The sequence below is a fragment of the Venustampulla echinocandica genome, assembly GCF_003357145.1.
Source record: "Venustampulla echinocandica strain BP 5553 chromosome Unknown scaffold_0, whole genome shotgun sequence".
Classification (NCBI taxonomy): domain Eukaryota; kingdom Fungi; phylum Ascomycota; class Leotiomycetes; order Helotiales; family Pleuroascaceae; genus Venustampulla; species Venustampulla echinocandica.
The window spans coordinates 1463751-1479106 of NW_022474205.1; the positions used below are offsets into that span (position 1 = coordinate 1463751).

Consider the following 15356-nt stretch of genomic DNA (forward strand, 5'->3'; position numbering starts at 1 on the left):
CTGTTTACATACCTTATTAGGTACGAGGTCTCGTGGGCGAAAACAACACTAGCTCCAACAGACCAACAGGGGTTCTCCATCTCTTATCCATCGTCCGCCCCTCCAGACAGATCCCTGATACCTCTCAAAATGCACCTCCAGCTTCAATTCTAGCTTCGCTATCTCCCCACCAGTTCATCCCCACTATGATAATTGCCTAATATCTTCCACCTGGCCCTCATATTTACAATTCAAGCTTCCGTATCACCAATCTCCACTTTACGTCATCAAGAATGAGTCTTAGTTGCAACCTATCGTCGGACACTGCCTGAAATCCCCCCACTACCAGGCTCTCTTCAGCTGTCAGCGCAGAAGAAGTGAGACATTCTGCGCAGTATAGTTTAAACATGGCTTCCAGCGCGCGTACATCTACAGAAGATCGACCCGGGGCGCAAGACCAAGGACCCACGGTATCGAATCCCCACTCCCTCTCCAAGACCGTCCATGCGCGGCGCGCCGAATATACTCGACCGCAAAAGATTAAGATCAAGATCGGGTCTTGGAATGTAGCGGCTTGCCCCAATACGGAGCTCGATTTGGCCGGCTGGTTTGTGCAAGGGAAGGGTGTTGATGAGCGGCTTTCCGGTGCTGGAGTATCATCCCATGGCAGCGAAGATGAAGAGGTGGAAAGCGCAGGTGCTCAAGAGGCAGGACGGACTAAGGAAGAAGGCACCATTCCGAAGGATGATAAAGGGGTTATACCGGGTGGTGATGAGATCGGGCTATATGTTCTGGGGCTACAGGAGGTGGTGGATCTCAGCAGTGCGAGGGAATATGTTGGGCGGGTGTACACGGATACAGGACCTATGGCGAAGTGGAGGAAGGCGCTGAGTGATGCGCTGCCTGCGGGATACGTGTTAATCACAGAGGAGCAGCTTTCTGGGCTGTTGCTCCTGGTCTTCGCTAGTCCTACTGTTGCGCCAACTGTCAGCTCTGTGAGCACTGTTAGTGTGGGCACGGGGATTATGGGATATCTCGGGAATAAAGGGGCTGTGACGACGAGAATATTGCTGGGAGAGACGACGCGGATGGTGTTTGTGAACTCGCATTTGGCGTCGGGGTCGGATCCGGCGCATTTGGATAGGAGGTGTTGGGATGTTGCGCAGATTCTACAGCGCACGCGCTTCGATCCTATTAACTTTGCCGGGGTCCTGGAGGATACGCAGGATGGGATAGGGGACGAGGACTTTGCGTTCTGGTTTGGGGATTTGAATTTTAGGCTTGATGGCCTCCCTGGTGATGATATTCGACGGCTTCTTATGCTACATACGAAGGGGGAATATGGTGTTGGGGAGGACTCGAGGAATAAGATCGATGACGAGTTGGGTGAGGGCCGTGACCCTATTGTTATACGCAGTGTGGAAAGTGATGATGAATCCGAGGAGGACTCGGATCCTCCAACGAGTGGCAGCTTTGATCCCGGTGACGATTCTTCTTCGAATACCCTACCGGACCCCGACGATTTCGTGCAAGATCCAAGCCAGGACCCGGCTTCTTTACAGGCGACCTTGGATTCATTACTACCGCACGACCAGTTGAGGCATATGCAGAAGAAGAAGAAAGCGTTTCATGATGGCTGGCGGGAGGGGCCTATTACATTTCTACCCACGTACAAATATGACGTTGGGAGTATGGGGATATTTGACTCCAGCGAGAAGAAGAGGGCGCCTAGCTGGTGTGATCGTATACTCTATCGGACTCGAAAAGATAAACTAGAATATGAGGGCAAGGCACAGGAGGACGCACTTGCGAGAATTAAGGATGAGGAGATGAAAGCTAGAGGGATCGATCAGGCTTCGGAAGACGAAGATGTTTTATTTGACTATAACCCCGATGAGGATGGGTTGGAGGAACCCGCTACGAATAATGAATATGACGAATACAATGAAGAGGAGGCCGATCATCCGGATGATGTGCTAACGAAAGAGGGTTATGTGGACAGGGTCCATTTATACGCTTATACATCGCATCAAAGGGTACTTTCCTCGGACCATAAGCCCCTAGATGCCGCCTTTACGGTGGAATATGATGCTGTTGTGCCGGAACTAAAAGCGAGGATTCATCAAGAGGTGGCTCGCGAGTTGGACCGAGCGGAAAATGAAGGGCGGCCTGGCATAACAGTTGTTGTTGATCGTTCTCACGAGGCGGACAATAATTCACAACCAGATGCCCCTGGGTCACGACCACCATCGGTGAGCATCCCTGACTGTATAGACTTCGGCAAGGTGGCATATCTTCAAAGAAAGACCCGTAGCTTGACGATTGCAAATACTAGCCAAGTCCCGGCGACGTTCTTTTTCGCGGATAAACCGAGCATCACAGGTGAAGAAGATAGCATTGCTCCGTCGTGGCTCTCCGTCTACTTTGTCAACCCTGAGATGGACGCCGGCACGCCGACATTGGAACAAGCGAAAAAGGAGGTCACTTTGGAGCCTGGCGACGCCATCAATGTCAGCCTTGATGTCTTTGTTGACGACATCTCGCTGGTGAGAAGTCTAAATGCGGGGGAAATGCATCTTGACGACGTCCTCATCCTGCGCGTTACCGATGGCAGAGATCATTTTATTCCTGTTCGTGGCACATGGCTTCAATCTTGCTTCGGGCGGTCTGTCGATGAGCTGATTCGCATTCCACAAGGTGGTGTGCGCGCCCTCCCCCCTCCTCGTCGTGGATCAAGCGGTGCTCCAGTCAATAACCAGCAGGAAGTCTATTGGTCTGCACCGCGCGAGCTCTTTAAGCTCACTGAAGCGGTGGAGGCGCTTGTCGAACGTGTTGTTGCTGATTCCAACATGATCGAGAGCTCACAGGTTCCCAAAGATGCTGCAGGTTGGCCTTTCGACTGTGCCTCTTGGACTTTTAATGATTCCAAGGCGCGAGAGGTCCAAAAAGGCTCTGTGCTGGACGCATTAGATGCAGACAAGAACATCAACGACTCATTCCCAGTGGAAACCCCAGCTCTACAAAAACTAGAAATCATATCAGAGGTCCTGATTGGGTTTCTCAACAGCCTCACAGATGGCATTGTCCCTGCACCTCTCTGGGACAAGCTCGAGGCGGACATGGTATCAAGGGGCGCCAACCCGCTCACCGACACCGAAGAAATCAAGACCTGGGTCCTCGATGTCCTTTCCACTTCGCCAAACCACAACATCTCCTTCGTATTTCTCACCAGCATGCTCTCTCGCGTTGCAGGCGAGCTGGCGCCTGTGCCCAAAGTCTCCTGGAGGAACAGCAAAGCCGGCAGTGTGAGGAGTAGCATGGAGACGGTGCGCCGGTCTTTAAGCTGGAAGGGCAAAGCCCCACTACCACCCCCGGCGGATCCTAATGTGCTAAGACGCGAGGCCGTGGAGAGGGCGTATGCTGATGTTTTTCGGGATGTGGTGTACAGGGGCCCGGTGGGGTTGAAGGATAAGGAGAGGAAGGCGATGGGGGAGCGGAGGAGGGAGGTGTTGGAGCCGTTTGTGGGGGATGTGCGTACTAGCCCTTGATTTATATATATATAAAGGAGATAGATGTGTGGTGGTTACCTGAATAAATGATACCCGGTGTGTGATATAATATTCTGCAACGTTTCAGTGAAATTGGTACATGTGCCTTTGTATTCGTGTTGCTAGAAAGTAGAATAATATCTTTTTAATAGGGCTACGAGTCCAGTCTACTCTATAGTGACTTGTTCTAAAGATTGCAATATTCGCTTTAGTGCTGGTATAGTGGCTATCAAACGATTATTAGCCCCCTCAAAAAACCAAATTTCTTTCTTGCATATGGCCTCGTGGGTATTGGTTTGATATCTGCAATTCTAAAAATGGCAAGCGGCGAAAAATATATGCTTGCCCTGTGTAGTAGGTTATGTTCTTTAGCGATCTGAATCCCAAATTAGGGATTGGCGATCTCTCACTAGATATCAATAGGTAATGGTCGGCCAAACAACAATGCGGTCCGGTTGCTGTCGCCTTTGGTGGCTAGAGAAGAGATAGTGACGATTTCCCCATGTATGCCCTCACCATGTATGTGGCTTGGGTGGTTTGTGCGGCCAACTTGAAGCGTTTGAGGACATGGCATTCCAAGGTCCAAACCGTAAGAATGTCTCATTCTTGGTGGAACTTTTTGGCTTTTGATTGCCTTCCTGCAATCATCTCCGAGTTCTACTCCAGGACAAGATAATATTGGATGCTCCTCCGAGGAGGCTTTGGGGGGCAATAATTGTTTTCTGTGAGCACTGAGGGGGATTGAGGGGCGTGCAATTTTGTTCTAGGTGCTTAGACGGTGTAGGAGCGGGTAGGAAGAATACCCCAGGTATCTCCTGCAGCTTCAATGACTTTCGAGCCATTATTTGAACTTTCGGGCTTTTCTCCGAGCCCAATGTAGCCTTTTTGGTTTGCCATGACAAGTTTATTGGTACCTTCTTCCCGATACGAGAAGCTGTAATGCGTATGGCCGAATGCCCAGAGCTTCACTTGAGCGCTTTTCCAGCAAAGTTCCGAGGATAAATCTGTCACAAAACCAGATCTGACCGTGCTGTTGGTATGAATAGGATTATTTGCGCGAGGGTCGATCGTGGGGCTGTGGTGCGTAAACACGATGATTTGTCTTTCCGGTTCTTCATTATGCATCTTTTCAACCTCGGAGTTCAGCCATGCTACGTCCTGTTGGTGCTCTTTCAAGTGCTCCTCTAGACCCCATTCCCTGATACCTCTTACTTGATTGAAATCCGTGAGGCGAGCTTCAACTTCAGCCATCTGAGAGGGAAGTATATGTGACCAGAGGGTGCAACCGAGAATGGTAATTGTAGGATTGACATCATAACGTGTCCGATTCAGGAATATGAAGCGATTTCCATATGTCCGGGCCACTGTTTTGGCAAAAGTTCGCATTTTCTCCTCCGCTGCTTCTAGCGTCATCTGATAAGCTTCGTGGTTTCCGAGAAGATATAAAATCGTCAGATTCGGCGTCCTCTTCAATAAACTCTCGAGAAATACGTATAGGCCATCATCCTTTGCAAGTCCTATATCCCCGAGCAAACACAGATAGCTAGCTTCAAGATTTAGCTTGAATGTGCTGTAAGAGGGCTGAACGAGAGGAGTCTCAAGGTGGAGGTCCGAGACAACTTGGAACTGAGGATGGAAAATCGAAGCCGAAGTCATCGTGACCGAAGTTTGAGTTTGAATAAATCCTCAGGACGGGAAGACATATATTAAATATTGTGGCGGGCTTTTGAAGTATGACACCCCCACGAGGTTGTTTTTGAATGAAGTCGAAAAGTTAGAGCAAACCCCAGACCTCTTCGCTTGGAGCTTACTCAAGTACCTTGGCTGCATCAACCGTGATGCACAGGCAACTCTGGCACTTGGTGCAATTAAATATATAACTGAACATCTACGCTTTGAAATGCAAATTTGAGGATATAGAATTAAAGAATATATCTGAGATATTAATTACATCGAATATAGAGATTATAAAAATTGTGGTGGTTGTGTAATGTAACCCTCACGTAGTAACATTCAGGCTCTTAGGGTAGCGCTTATAGCGCATTATTGCTAGCGTTAATACTGCAGCAGTTACTTCGTGCCCACAGTTAAGTTCACCTTCCAAGGCCTCATTAAAACATTGCTGCTTCCTTTTTACATTCAACGAGCACAACCGTAATTCGCCACACCTCGATCAGATCATCAGATGTGAATAGAGGAAACCGGCACTGTGTAACAAACAACCGCCATGGCTATGCACCTAAGCGCCTTCCTTGGAGTTGCCCAGTGAGCAGCCTATGAATTGGAGACATTGCGAGACACGCCCAGTTCCTAGGACAGTCACCCGGAACACTGCATAGTGTGGCATGGCGCCAGTTAATGATACTAACGAAGTGCCTCCGCTTCACATCCTCGCGATTTTGTCTCTCTGTATCGCCCTAGAAAAGGTAGCGGTTGAGAACTCATTCCATAAGAGGAATCTGTCAAGGTTTACAACATCATAGGGGTTGAAGTTCGAAATAAGTATGAATGACAATGCCTTGGCCTACAATTCGACCATCTGGTATTTATTATCGCTCATGTCTTGAATCTTGAAAGCTGCGCTCCCGATTCGCGGAAGGAGCTGCATCAGAACCAGGTTCCTACTCCGCGGAACCCTACTCCAAGACGCCCTGCTCTACGCGCCCAACCTGGATGCAAACATTCATGTGCGATCCTGCCTAAGTGCAGGAAGGTATGGGCTTCAGGATCAAAGGCGTAAACCTGCCTCTCCCCTAGAAGTATTTCTAGTGGTTAGACCCCCCATGCTAGCGCTGAGGCATGCGATGGCCGTCCAGGGAGATAACTACCTAGCTAACCCGCCTATGTTTTAGTGAGAATCCTCACCCTACTCTTCAATCAAGCACGAGTACGCATACTTTCAAGATTCAACTTGTCCTGGATTCCTATTAAGGGCAAAGTGCTCCTTGGGTTGCTTCCAAGAGACCTGTGCCTTTAACAACAACAAAAACAAATTCAACATGCCTAGCCCTTCTCATCCGTCAACAACAAGCCGTGCATTGCACGATGTTGAGCTCCATATCGCCCAAGATAAGATCATCTGTATTCATTCAAGCACATTACGCCAGTGCTCGGGGTTCTTTTCTAGTAGTCTAAACTGGGCTGAAGCGGGAGGGTCTTCTCCCCCAATCATCTATGAATTAGACCTCGCGGATGATGTAGATTATGATATTTTCCGCAAGCAGGTAAGGTAACAAAAGCTTCCCTGGTGCTACATGTATCTAACGCTACTAGACTGATAATAGCAAGCTAGAAATCTCTGCGGAATCCCCACCCGGGCGAGATGAATCGTATTATCGCGCACTTTTCAATCTCTTCGATATCTTTCAACATCGCAGCCCTTCGATCGCGGGTTTAGACGACATCATAATATTGATTAAGCTCGCCGACAAGTACGATAGCCTTCCTACAGTCAGCCGTGCGGTACGACTGCACTTAATGGAAGCTGGAGGCCAACCCTCGTCTCTTTATCGGGACATAGCAGCTGACCCAGTGAGATATTTGCATGTTGGGGAAAAGCTTCGATCGTCAAGCATCACCAAAGAGGCAGCCACTCATGTCCTTGGAACCTGGTCCCAGTCGCGCGAAGAGTGCCGATCGATTTTATCCGAGACATTCTTCGGCACCCTCGTCCAAAGACACCACGAACTTAGCGAGAAGAAGTGGGCTGCTAACAAGCAGCTTCTTTCACTCAACCTCAACCCCCCTAGACCTACATTTGTCCAAAACCCCCTCGAAGACGGTGCTGTCATTGCCCTGGCACGCGTTCGAGAGCTCATCAGTTTGGCCTTCTCAAGATGCTATCAAGGATCGGATTATGAAAATTTGGAAGGAGAAATGTACAGAGAGGTAGCTCAAAGCACCGCTATCACCTACACACTAACACCAAAGGTAGCTAGAGCTGCCATTACATTCGACTCAGCCCGTTCACACTTGCAAGCGAAAATTGCCTTGGCTTTAGGTGACTTGGCTGAAGTGCACTTGCAGCTCCAATCTGAAGTCTTACCAGGCCATATCACTTCTGCCCAGCTGAAAGACTCTGATTTGCCTTGGGACGGTGATTGGATATAGGTAGTCTCAAGCACTAGTACGGAAATCATATTGTACCAATAAACCCATCTTCTGTTCGGCGAGCTTTAGCAAAGATGAGCCGATGTAGACGGTCCAAATAGGTGTACTGATATACTCATCAGACGTATTACTTACGCACAAATATGATATAAAAGCCGACCGTCTTTTTTAATATGGGATTCTTGAGATACACATACGCCATAGATAAAAAGTCGTCTTGGTAATAGTGCTATAATGTGGATATCCCCCGCTTTTGCAGTGTTGCCATGTGTTTGGGCCACAACACTCGGGAAACGTAAAGACAACAAGTCCGGGAATTCCCGAGAGTTCGGCCGATACCTACACCTCTGATGATGTTATCGTTTTATCCGTTTCACCCCTGCGGGTCAGATAATTTGACCGCCCATAATTTTTCCAGTTCAAACTCCAGCAAGGTGATTCTAGTCAGCCATATGCTCCAGTTCCATTTTCACGTCCGCCTGCTTTTACATAGATTCCGTACTAGTTTGATTTTCCGTATCACTCAAAATAGCCCGCTAGCAACATTTAACTTCCAAAAATGCTACTGAAACACAACGCATAATTAAGAGGAAACTGCCGCCAAGTCTATTAAGCTGTTCGTTTTCTTGGGGCCGCAATCAACGGCTGGCATATTCATGTTCAAGTGGAGGTTTGAGCAAGAAAGTGGAGAATTGAAGCAGTACGCTCAGATTACCAGTGGGCAAGATAGAACCTTGAATCTGAGAAGTTAAAGCCATAAAAGAAATTGAGCATGGCAATAAAAGGTGTTACGGGATCTTCGAGATCATGCTCCGTAAATAAAGGGGCGATGAGTTTACCCCTATCCTAAGCGAGGCTGGTAGCTCATGTAACGTACTAACGCGATAGGCGTTCAGTGTTTGAAAGCCAAGCTACACCAAGCATTTGAGTACGACGCCGCACCTAGGAAATGGCGCAGTGAACCCCCGAAGTCTTCCGCGGGATGGTCTTGGTGCGTGCTCCGTCTGACGTCTCTCTCCCATGCCCGTATCTCTCCAACGCACGTCACCGAGTCCATTCCTAGCTTCGTCACAATGTATTCGGCGCGTTTCCCGGGTTTCCCGGATAGTTTTCCTCGTTTGCCGGGCTTGAATAAGGTGTCAACAGAGCTGAGAATCGGTTGGTTATTGATGAGATGGAGCATCTCTAGCGGCAGGGTTAAGCACCAACAATGCCCACCGCTCAGTAAACCCTTTTTTGTTGATCCTGTGATCAGTTTTTAAAGCCTCGAAGTTGGGGCGGATTGGGCCTACCTAGCTCTCTTAGCTTGTATTTACCACGCTAGCTCTATGTTGTTTGGTCTCAAGCGTGGTTTATAAAATGAGTCCTAAGAAGAAGGAACTGAGGCATTATATATCAAGGGACCACCGGCAATGGTATCAAATATTTTATATCTTATATTGTCGTGACTCGTGGCTCGTGCGCTACATGGAGATTTAACACTACCACTTCTTTGAATCCTGCAGAATAACCTCCGAAGCCTTCATCCCAAGCATGAATGTTGGCACAACCGGGAAAGCTCCTGGCGTTTTTGGGAATGCACTAGCATCCACCACCCTCAATCCCCTCGTCCCTCTTACTCGGAACTTCGAATCTAGGACAGCCTTAGGGTCGCTATCAGCCCCAATAGCGCAGGTGCTAGTTGCATGATGTGACCAAGCCTGAGTTTTGATCTCATCTTGGACATCGCAGTTTCGGGCGCCAGTGCAAGGAAGAACCTCCTTGGTGAAGGGACCCACGGGACCTGGTACCGAGTCATAGATTTTTCGCCCGAGTGTTACACCGTCTTCAATAGCCTGCAAGTCCACTTGTCCTCCTCCTTCAAAGAATCGAAAGTTGATTTCAGGAGTGTCTCGAGGGTCGTTGGAAACGAGTTTGAGGGTGCCCAAGTTCCCTTTAGAACCCATCTTGACCAGTGAGAAGTCGAAGGTGTTTGGAGCATCTCCCGGAACCTGGTTCACGGTTGTACCTGGCCAATAACCTCGGAACGTGCCTCCAGGAAAGACCATATAAAACAAGTCTCGCTCATTATTTACGGCAACGCTCGACGTAGCTAGCAGCGCAGCGAGTGGGCCTTGTGCATATGGCCCTTTGCCCTGATGCCATGCGGCAAGGCATGGGTCACCCGGAGCTCCATATGTGCAGACAGGACCTTTGCTCGTGAAATTGAGTGATGCCCCAGCAGCAACGCCAAACTCGGTGTTGTCTTGGAGATTTGTTCCGACACCTGGGAGGTCCACGACAACAGGAATATTCAACTTCGTGAGGTCGGCCTTGGGTCCAATACCGCTGAGCATGAGAATCTGCGGACTATTGAATGTGCCGCCGGATACTATGACCTCTTTCCTTGCAAATGCCTGCTTCTTAGTCCCCTGGCTACTGGAGTTGTACCGTGGGTCCGCGCTATACACGCTCTGACCTGCGATATATTCTACACCCGTCGCTCTAGGATCATCACGGTTGCTTTTTGGCTTATCGAAAAGGACCTTGGTGACAAAAGAGTTCACTCCCACGGTGAGAGCGTATTTTTTGGAGCCGCGTGGACCTTGTGCGTTCGCAACTTGGACAACCGCATCTCGCGCACTGACTCGATTGCCGACCAAGTCTCTGTGAGCCGGGAACCCAAACAATCCCGTTTGTTGATCACGATCCGGGTCGTCACTATTCATATCACGCTGAAGATGTTGGAATACCTTGTTAGGATCCTGTCCCATGATCTTGGCTGTAGCCTTCAAGACCTCAATAGCTTCAGTCTGGTTTTGTAGGAACTCATCAGTGTTCACGCTGATGTCGAGGAAGCCGTTAAATCCATGACCAGGGGTTCCTTTCGGTACAAGGTGATCGTTTTCCAGATTGATGAAATGCTTGCGCATATTTTTGGCACTAGAGCTGTTAGTACTTCGTTTAACTCGAAATTCAGGATGTGGAATGACATTTACCTCCAGGAGTCGTCGCCTGTAATATCGGCGATATGCTGCCACTCGCTATTACTAGGAAGTGTAGCACACATTGCGTTATGCGTGGAACAGCCGCCCAGCGTTCCTGCTCTGGGGTAGTATACCCCTAGCTGTGTGGCACCTGCTGGCGGGCTGGTACCGACGTAGAACTGCCCATCAGTAGTTCTCCACGTCAAGTGTTCGTATCGTCGAGTGATTGCATCATCCGAATGATACTTGACAAAGAAATCCCAACGCATAAGCGGGTCGCCGCCAGCTAAGGGGAACAAGCCAGCAACCTTCTCTGCCGGGTTTTCGCCTTGGTCATCTCCAGCCTCGAGAAGGAGCACAGATTCCCCAGCCTTTGCGAGATTTGCAGCTAATGTGCCTCCACCCGGACCGGAACCCACGACGATATAATCATAGGTGTCCTTGCCAGCACCTGTAGCCGTTACGACCGAAAGAAGGGCAAGAAATGTGAGACGCCAGAGCTTCCCCATCTTGGGAAAGTTCTCAGAGTAGAGGCAGCTTGCCAGAAGGGAATAAGGCAAAGCTTGAAGGACTCGATTTCCTTGCAAAGAACGGTGGATAATTGTGACGATAAGATGGGAGAGTATGTTTTTTTATAGAAGATCACCTTCCATTTTCCCGTGATTCCCTCACACCGGAGTGGTATACGAGTAACATGTTGGTAATCCACTTCTTGCTGCAGAACTATGGCATTTCAATAATTAATTCCCAGTTCCTGCGTGAACCCTCGCTTCGGGACGGCTCCAACGAATAGTAGGCTTCGAAACATCCCAAAAATCAGCAATGTAACTCTCCGGGAACTTATCCCATGCGGCGTGCATCTCGAAACCATGTAACGGACATGTAAGCTTCCAGAACAACTTTCCTCAGCCGGCAGATTTCGCAGCCGGACAACCAATTTCCCGGGACTTCTACAGAACTTTATCGCCTAGGGTTTAGCCCGTACCGTGCAAGCATTTCCCAAAACAACGATTTACATACCTTCGGCCCTACGGGACGACATGATGTCTAAGTGCTCGATCTAGATCCCAGCTATTTGCACCTAATCGAGCGGCCCGATCCATTCAGCCAAGGGACAGGCCTGGTGCGAAGCCTAGCTCGAAGAGTCAAAGGGGGCGGGGTATCAATATTCCAGGAGTGGGGCAGAAGTCAGGGAAGGAGGGAATTCCCCCACCTCGTGGGTTAGATATACTAGTAAGGTACGTTGCTGTATGTAGTATGTAGGTAGTATGTTGCGCTTCTCGTATGTTGATTTCGAGACAGAAAACGGGGGCGGCGGGCAAGGATGTCATTTATTGATGCTTGAAGCTGACACAATATTCCTTAGTAAGAAAAAGCAACTTTTAATATCCTTGATTCGCAATCGCCGCTGTTGCCGCGCTATTGTTGCTTACAAGCTCCCATGAATCTGCCTATCACCTCTTGTAGCGGTGCATTCAGCGTATTTAGCTGAGCCTTCCATGAAACCCTTAATATTTCCATTTGACTATGCTGGGTAGTCTTGCTCCTCTGTAATACAACACTGCTCATACAAGCGCGTAGTCGCCTTTCCAGTAGGAATCATTGGGCAATGGCATTTCCTCAAGAAACCGAGGCGCCGCTAATGTTTTTCCGTCTTATCTATGTAGATTCTACTTAAATCAGCAAATTACGTAACTAATGATTCATTTTCTCTTTGGAATCTAGCTTGTATTGGAGCTAATACGCTCCCGTCCAGGATGGCGAAAACAATGTGCCTCATTATTCCAGGATGGGCACTATATTGGTAGATGACCTTACTCTTAGTGTCCAAAACATGGGAGACTTGCATTGTACACAACCTTTTCAGCGTCTAGTGGTGCCATTCCGCAGATAAGCTCATTGACCTTATTCTAAGTCCGTGACGTAGGTTGTGCATCTCATAGCATTGGAGATGCTTGGCAACATATCGGTTACATATGACTGACTGTTAAGGTCTAGGGCACGGCTCATGAACGAAGGGTATGAGGCAGGATGAATGCTTTACTGAAACTAAGGAGGAAAGGGGGAGCCTGAGGGGATCCCTCTGTTATATACACGATCTGCCCCGGGAGCCTGCATAAGCCCTAACACTGACATACTTGCTTCCTCCAAGCTCTTGAAAGTCTTTAAGACGTTTTTAACTTTTATTTTCCAATTTACTCCTTTGGGCCGCATTACAATATCTCACTTAGTGATCATTTAGTTCAACCCTACAATAAACTGTTACGAAGAAAAACGGTAAGAGATTATGTCTTCACCATTAGCACGCAAAAGCAGGGTTGTAAAAGTACGTTAGTGGAGAAAGCTGTTATCAGTACAGGAATTGATGCGCTATTCATGTCCTTACTATTAATTAGGGCTAGATGTAAGATAGGGTAGTCCAGTGAGTGCCTAGAGTCTCATTCGTCGTCTGCCGAAGTTGATGCTGGAGAAGCTACGTAGATCTGGGTTGCGGAATAACGGCTTGAAGTTAGGGCGTAGTTGATAATGCAAAACCGTAAGTTCGAATGTATAAAAGTGTACTCCCCCAAGTCCCCTCCTTGCCAACTAACTGCCCTTGCCGTGCTTAGTAAACTCCTATTCGGTGTATCTTACACGAGGTTGAACCGCTAATGAGTACGATAGAGGCGAGGGAAACTAGCATCCTTCTCTGGCCGGTACTAGACTGATACCAAGCAATCCAATAATAGGGGAGCCTCTCAGCCTCATAGAAGGAGCTATACTCTGGTATCACAGGGGGGATGGCCCTGGCAGGCAAGACAGTCGCTCCGGACTGTTGAAAGGATAATATCTTGTAGCGAGAGCCGAAAATTTCCCTTCATGTCATTAACGAGCGTGAATTGCCATAAAGTCGCCGATGGTTAGAGGACGACGGGGACCGTTCCCTGGGTTGTGGTCCGAAGGATTCAATTTTCAGCCTCCCCGAAAGCAGTTGAAACCTATGCCAAAATAATCCTTACAATGTCAATTTTATTACTGAAGATCATTTCGATTCAGGGCTAGATCGCAATCCATAATATGTGCGATGCTGTCAATGCTCTCTCCTCTGATCAAGGTTACCTTCCTGCGTGATACGCACTATAATCATCGGTTGGTCAGTCAACGATGCTTAGAAATTACTAGACCAGTTAAGGAAGTTCTTAATTTGTTTATTAACTGATTATTTAATTAACCACCAATTAATCAAGGTTGATTTGATGTTGATTAATCTGATTGATTCGGTTAATGACTTAATGGCTATTAATTAAATTAGATTAATGGGTTTAGCGCACCCGTCATCGAGATAATTTGATAAAAGAGTTTAGCCACTGATTCTAGAGCTACGACAAGCAATAAGCTATATACAGCCGCCGCGTGCACCATTGGATCCCAATTTACTACCTAACGGATACTACACTTCAAAGCTGTCAAAAGGTTTCTCCGGATACCCATCACCATTTTAACCATTCACTACTACCTGCCCAGACTCACCTCGAAATCTTTCTCCGGGGGTTCCGAAGTTTACAACACGGTTTATTTTGTATAAGAATGGCTCGACGGTTTTTGGGTTATTTGAACATGTCTATAGGAACTCCATCACAATCTTACTTGCATGTAATCTTACGCGGCGCTCAATATCCACCATGAAACACTCAATTAGTACTATCGTTGCTGCATTTGCATTTGCAACCTCAACTTCCTATGCCATGCCAGGTTTACTGTACCCGGAGCATCATACCTGGTCACCTCCAACTGATTCCGATGGTAATACCTAGCAATTCTAGGGAGACTGGTTTATTCAATGAGCTGACAATTAACACGCAGTTCGCTCTCCATGCCCTTGCCTTAATTCACTATCCAATCACGGATTTCTCCCACACTCGGGTCGCAATCTGACCATGGATAAACTGATTAAAGCTTTTAAAGAGGGAGTCAACCTTGGTCCAGATGCCACTACATTTGCTGGAGGGTTGGCTATGAAGTCCAATCCTATTCCTAATGCCACCGTAAAATCATGTTTCTTAATTCTCTTCTACCTTTGCTTAACTCATATGTTCCTGGATATATCTTCAGCTTTATTACCTTGGTACTGGAATTCCAACTTCTAATACCATCTCCAGTGGTTTGACCTAGATATGCTCGACCAGCACAACTTTCCCATCGAACACGACGGCAGCCTGTCACGCGCAGATGCCTACTTCGGCAACAACCACGATTTCTCCCCAGAAGTCTGGGGAGCATACATGGCCCGCCTTGAGGGCCACGAGATTATCAGTATCGAACTGGCATCAAAAGCGAGAGCGGAGCATGTTTACGCCCAAAGCTTAATCAACCCGGAGTTCTTCCTCAACGAGGACCTTCTAGGAGATTCGCTGCTTGAGACAGCACTGCTTATAAGTATCTTTGGGGACCCAGCATTAGGCAATGCGAAGAAGAGTTGGATAGAGAGTTTCTTTAGTAAGTCGAACACCTTTCGTCGATTTGCCTTTGTCAGCACATGTCCGGAGAGGCTGACAAGATTTTGAACTCAGGGAATGAGCGCTTCCCAGTTAGTGAGGGGTGGGAACCAAGGGCTGACGAGGCGAACTTGACCACCGCTACTGCAATGATTGGTAAATTGCAGGCTAGTCTCCCAGAAGGAGTACCGATATTATTTGGGAATCAGCCGGAATAGAACTGAAGTCTAGTTAGCGCAATGAGACTGTGGCAACAAAGTCTGGTATAGTTACAATAT

General features: G+C 48.0%; 5 protein-coding genes across 5 annotated transcripts; 3 read left to right on the forward strand and 2 right to left on the reverse strand.

Annotated features, from left to right (window-relative positions):
* Window positions 1–386: 386 nt before the first annotated feature.
* BP5553_00456 (uncharacterized protein) lies at window positions 387–3527 on the forward strand (the record flags this gene model as incomplete). The annotated part of the gene is made up of 1 exon (XM_032009079.1): window positions 387–3527. One exon carries the CDS (start codon window positions 387–389, stop codon window positions 3525–3527), a length of 3141 nt encoding a protein of 1046 aa, XP_031873133.1.
* Window positions 3528–4298: 771 nt separating this feature from the next.
* Window positions 4299–5183, reverse strand: BP5553_00457 (uncharacterized protein; the record flags this gene model as incomplete). Its single annotated transcript, XM_032009080.1, has 1 exon — window positions 4299–5183. The coding sequence occupies one exon, from the start codon at window positions 5181–5183 to the stop codon at window positions 4299–4301; it is 885 nt and encodes a 294-aa protein (XP_031873134.1).
* Window positions 5184–6526: 1343 nt separating this feature from the next.
* Window positions 6527–7637, forward strand: BP5553_00458 (uncharacterized protein; the record flags this gene model as incomplete). The annotated part of the gene is made up of 2 exons (XM_032009081.1): window positions 6527–6751; window positions 6801–7637. 2 exons carry the CDS (start codon window positions 6527–6529, stop codon window positions 7635–7637), a joined length of 1062 nt encoding a protein of 353 aa, XP_031873135.1.
* A 1481-nt stretch (window positions 7638–9118) lies between these two features.
* On the reverse strand, window positions 9119–11112 carry BP5553_00459 (GMC oxidoreductase; the record flags this gene model as incomplete). Its single annotated transcript, XM_032009082.1, has 2 exons — window positions 9119–10559; window positions 10616–11112. The coding sequence occupies 2 exons, from the start codon at window positions 11110–11112 to the stop codon at window positions 9119–9121; spliced, it is 1938 nt and encodes a 645-aa protein (XP_031873136.1).
* Window positions 11113–14265: 3153 nt separating this feature from the next.
* Window positions 14266–15296, forward strand: BP5553_00460 (uncharacterized protein; the record flags this gene model as incomplete). Its single annotated transcript, XM_032009083.1, has 4 exons — window positions 14266–14386; window positions 14447–14628; window positions 14743–15079; window positions 15154–15296. The coding sequence occupies 4 exons, from the start codon at window positions 14266–14268 to the stop codon at window positions 15294–15296; spliced, it is 783 nt and encodes a 260-aa protein (XP_031873137.1).
* Between the last annotated feature and the right edge of the window lie 60 nt (window positions 15297–15356).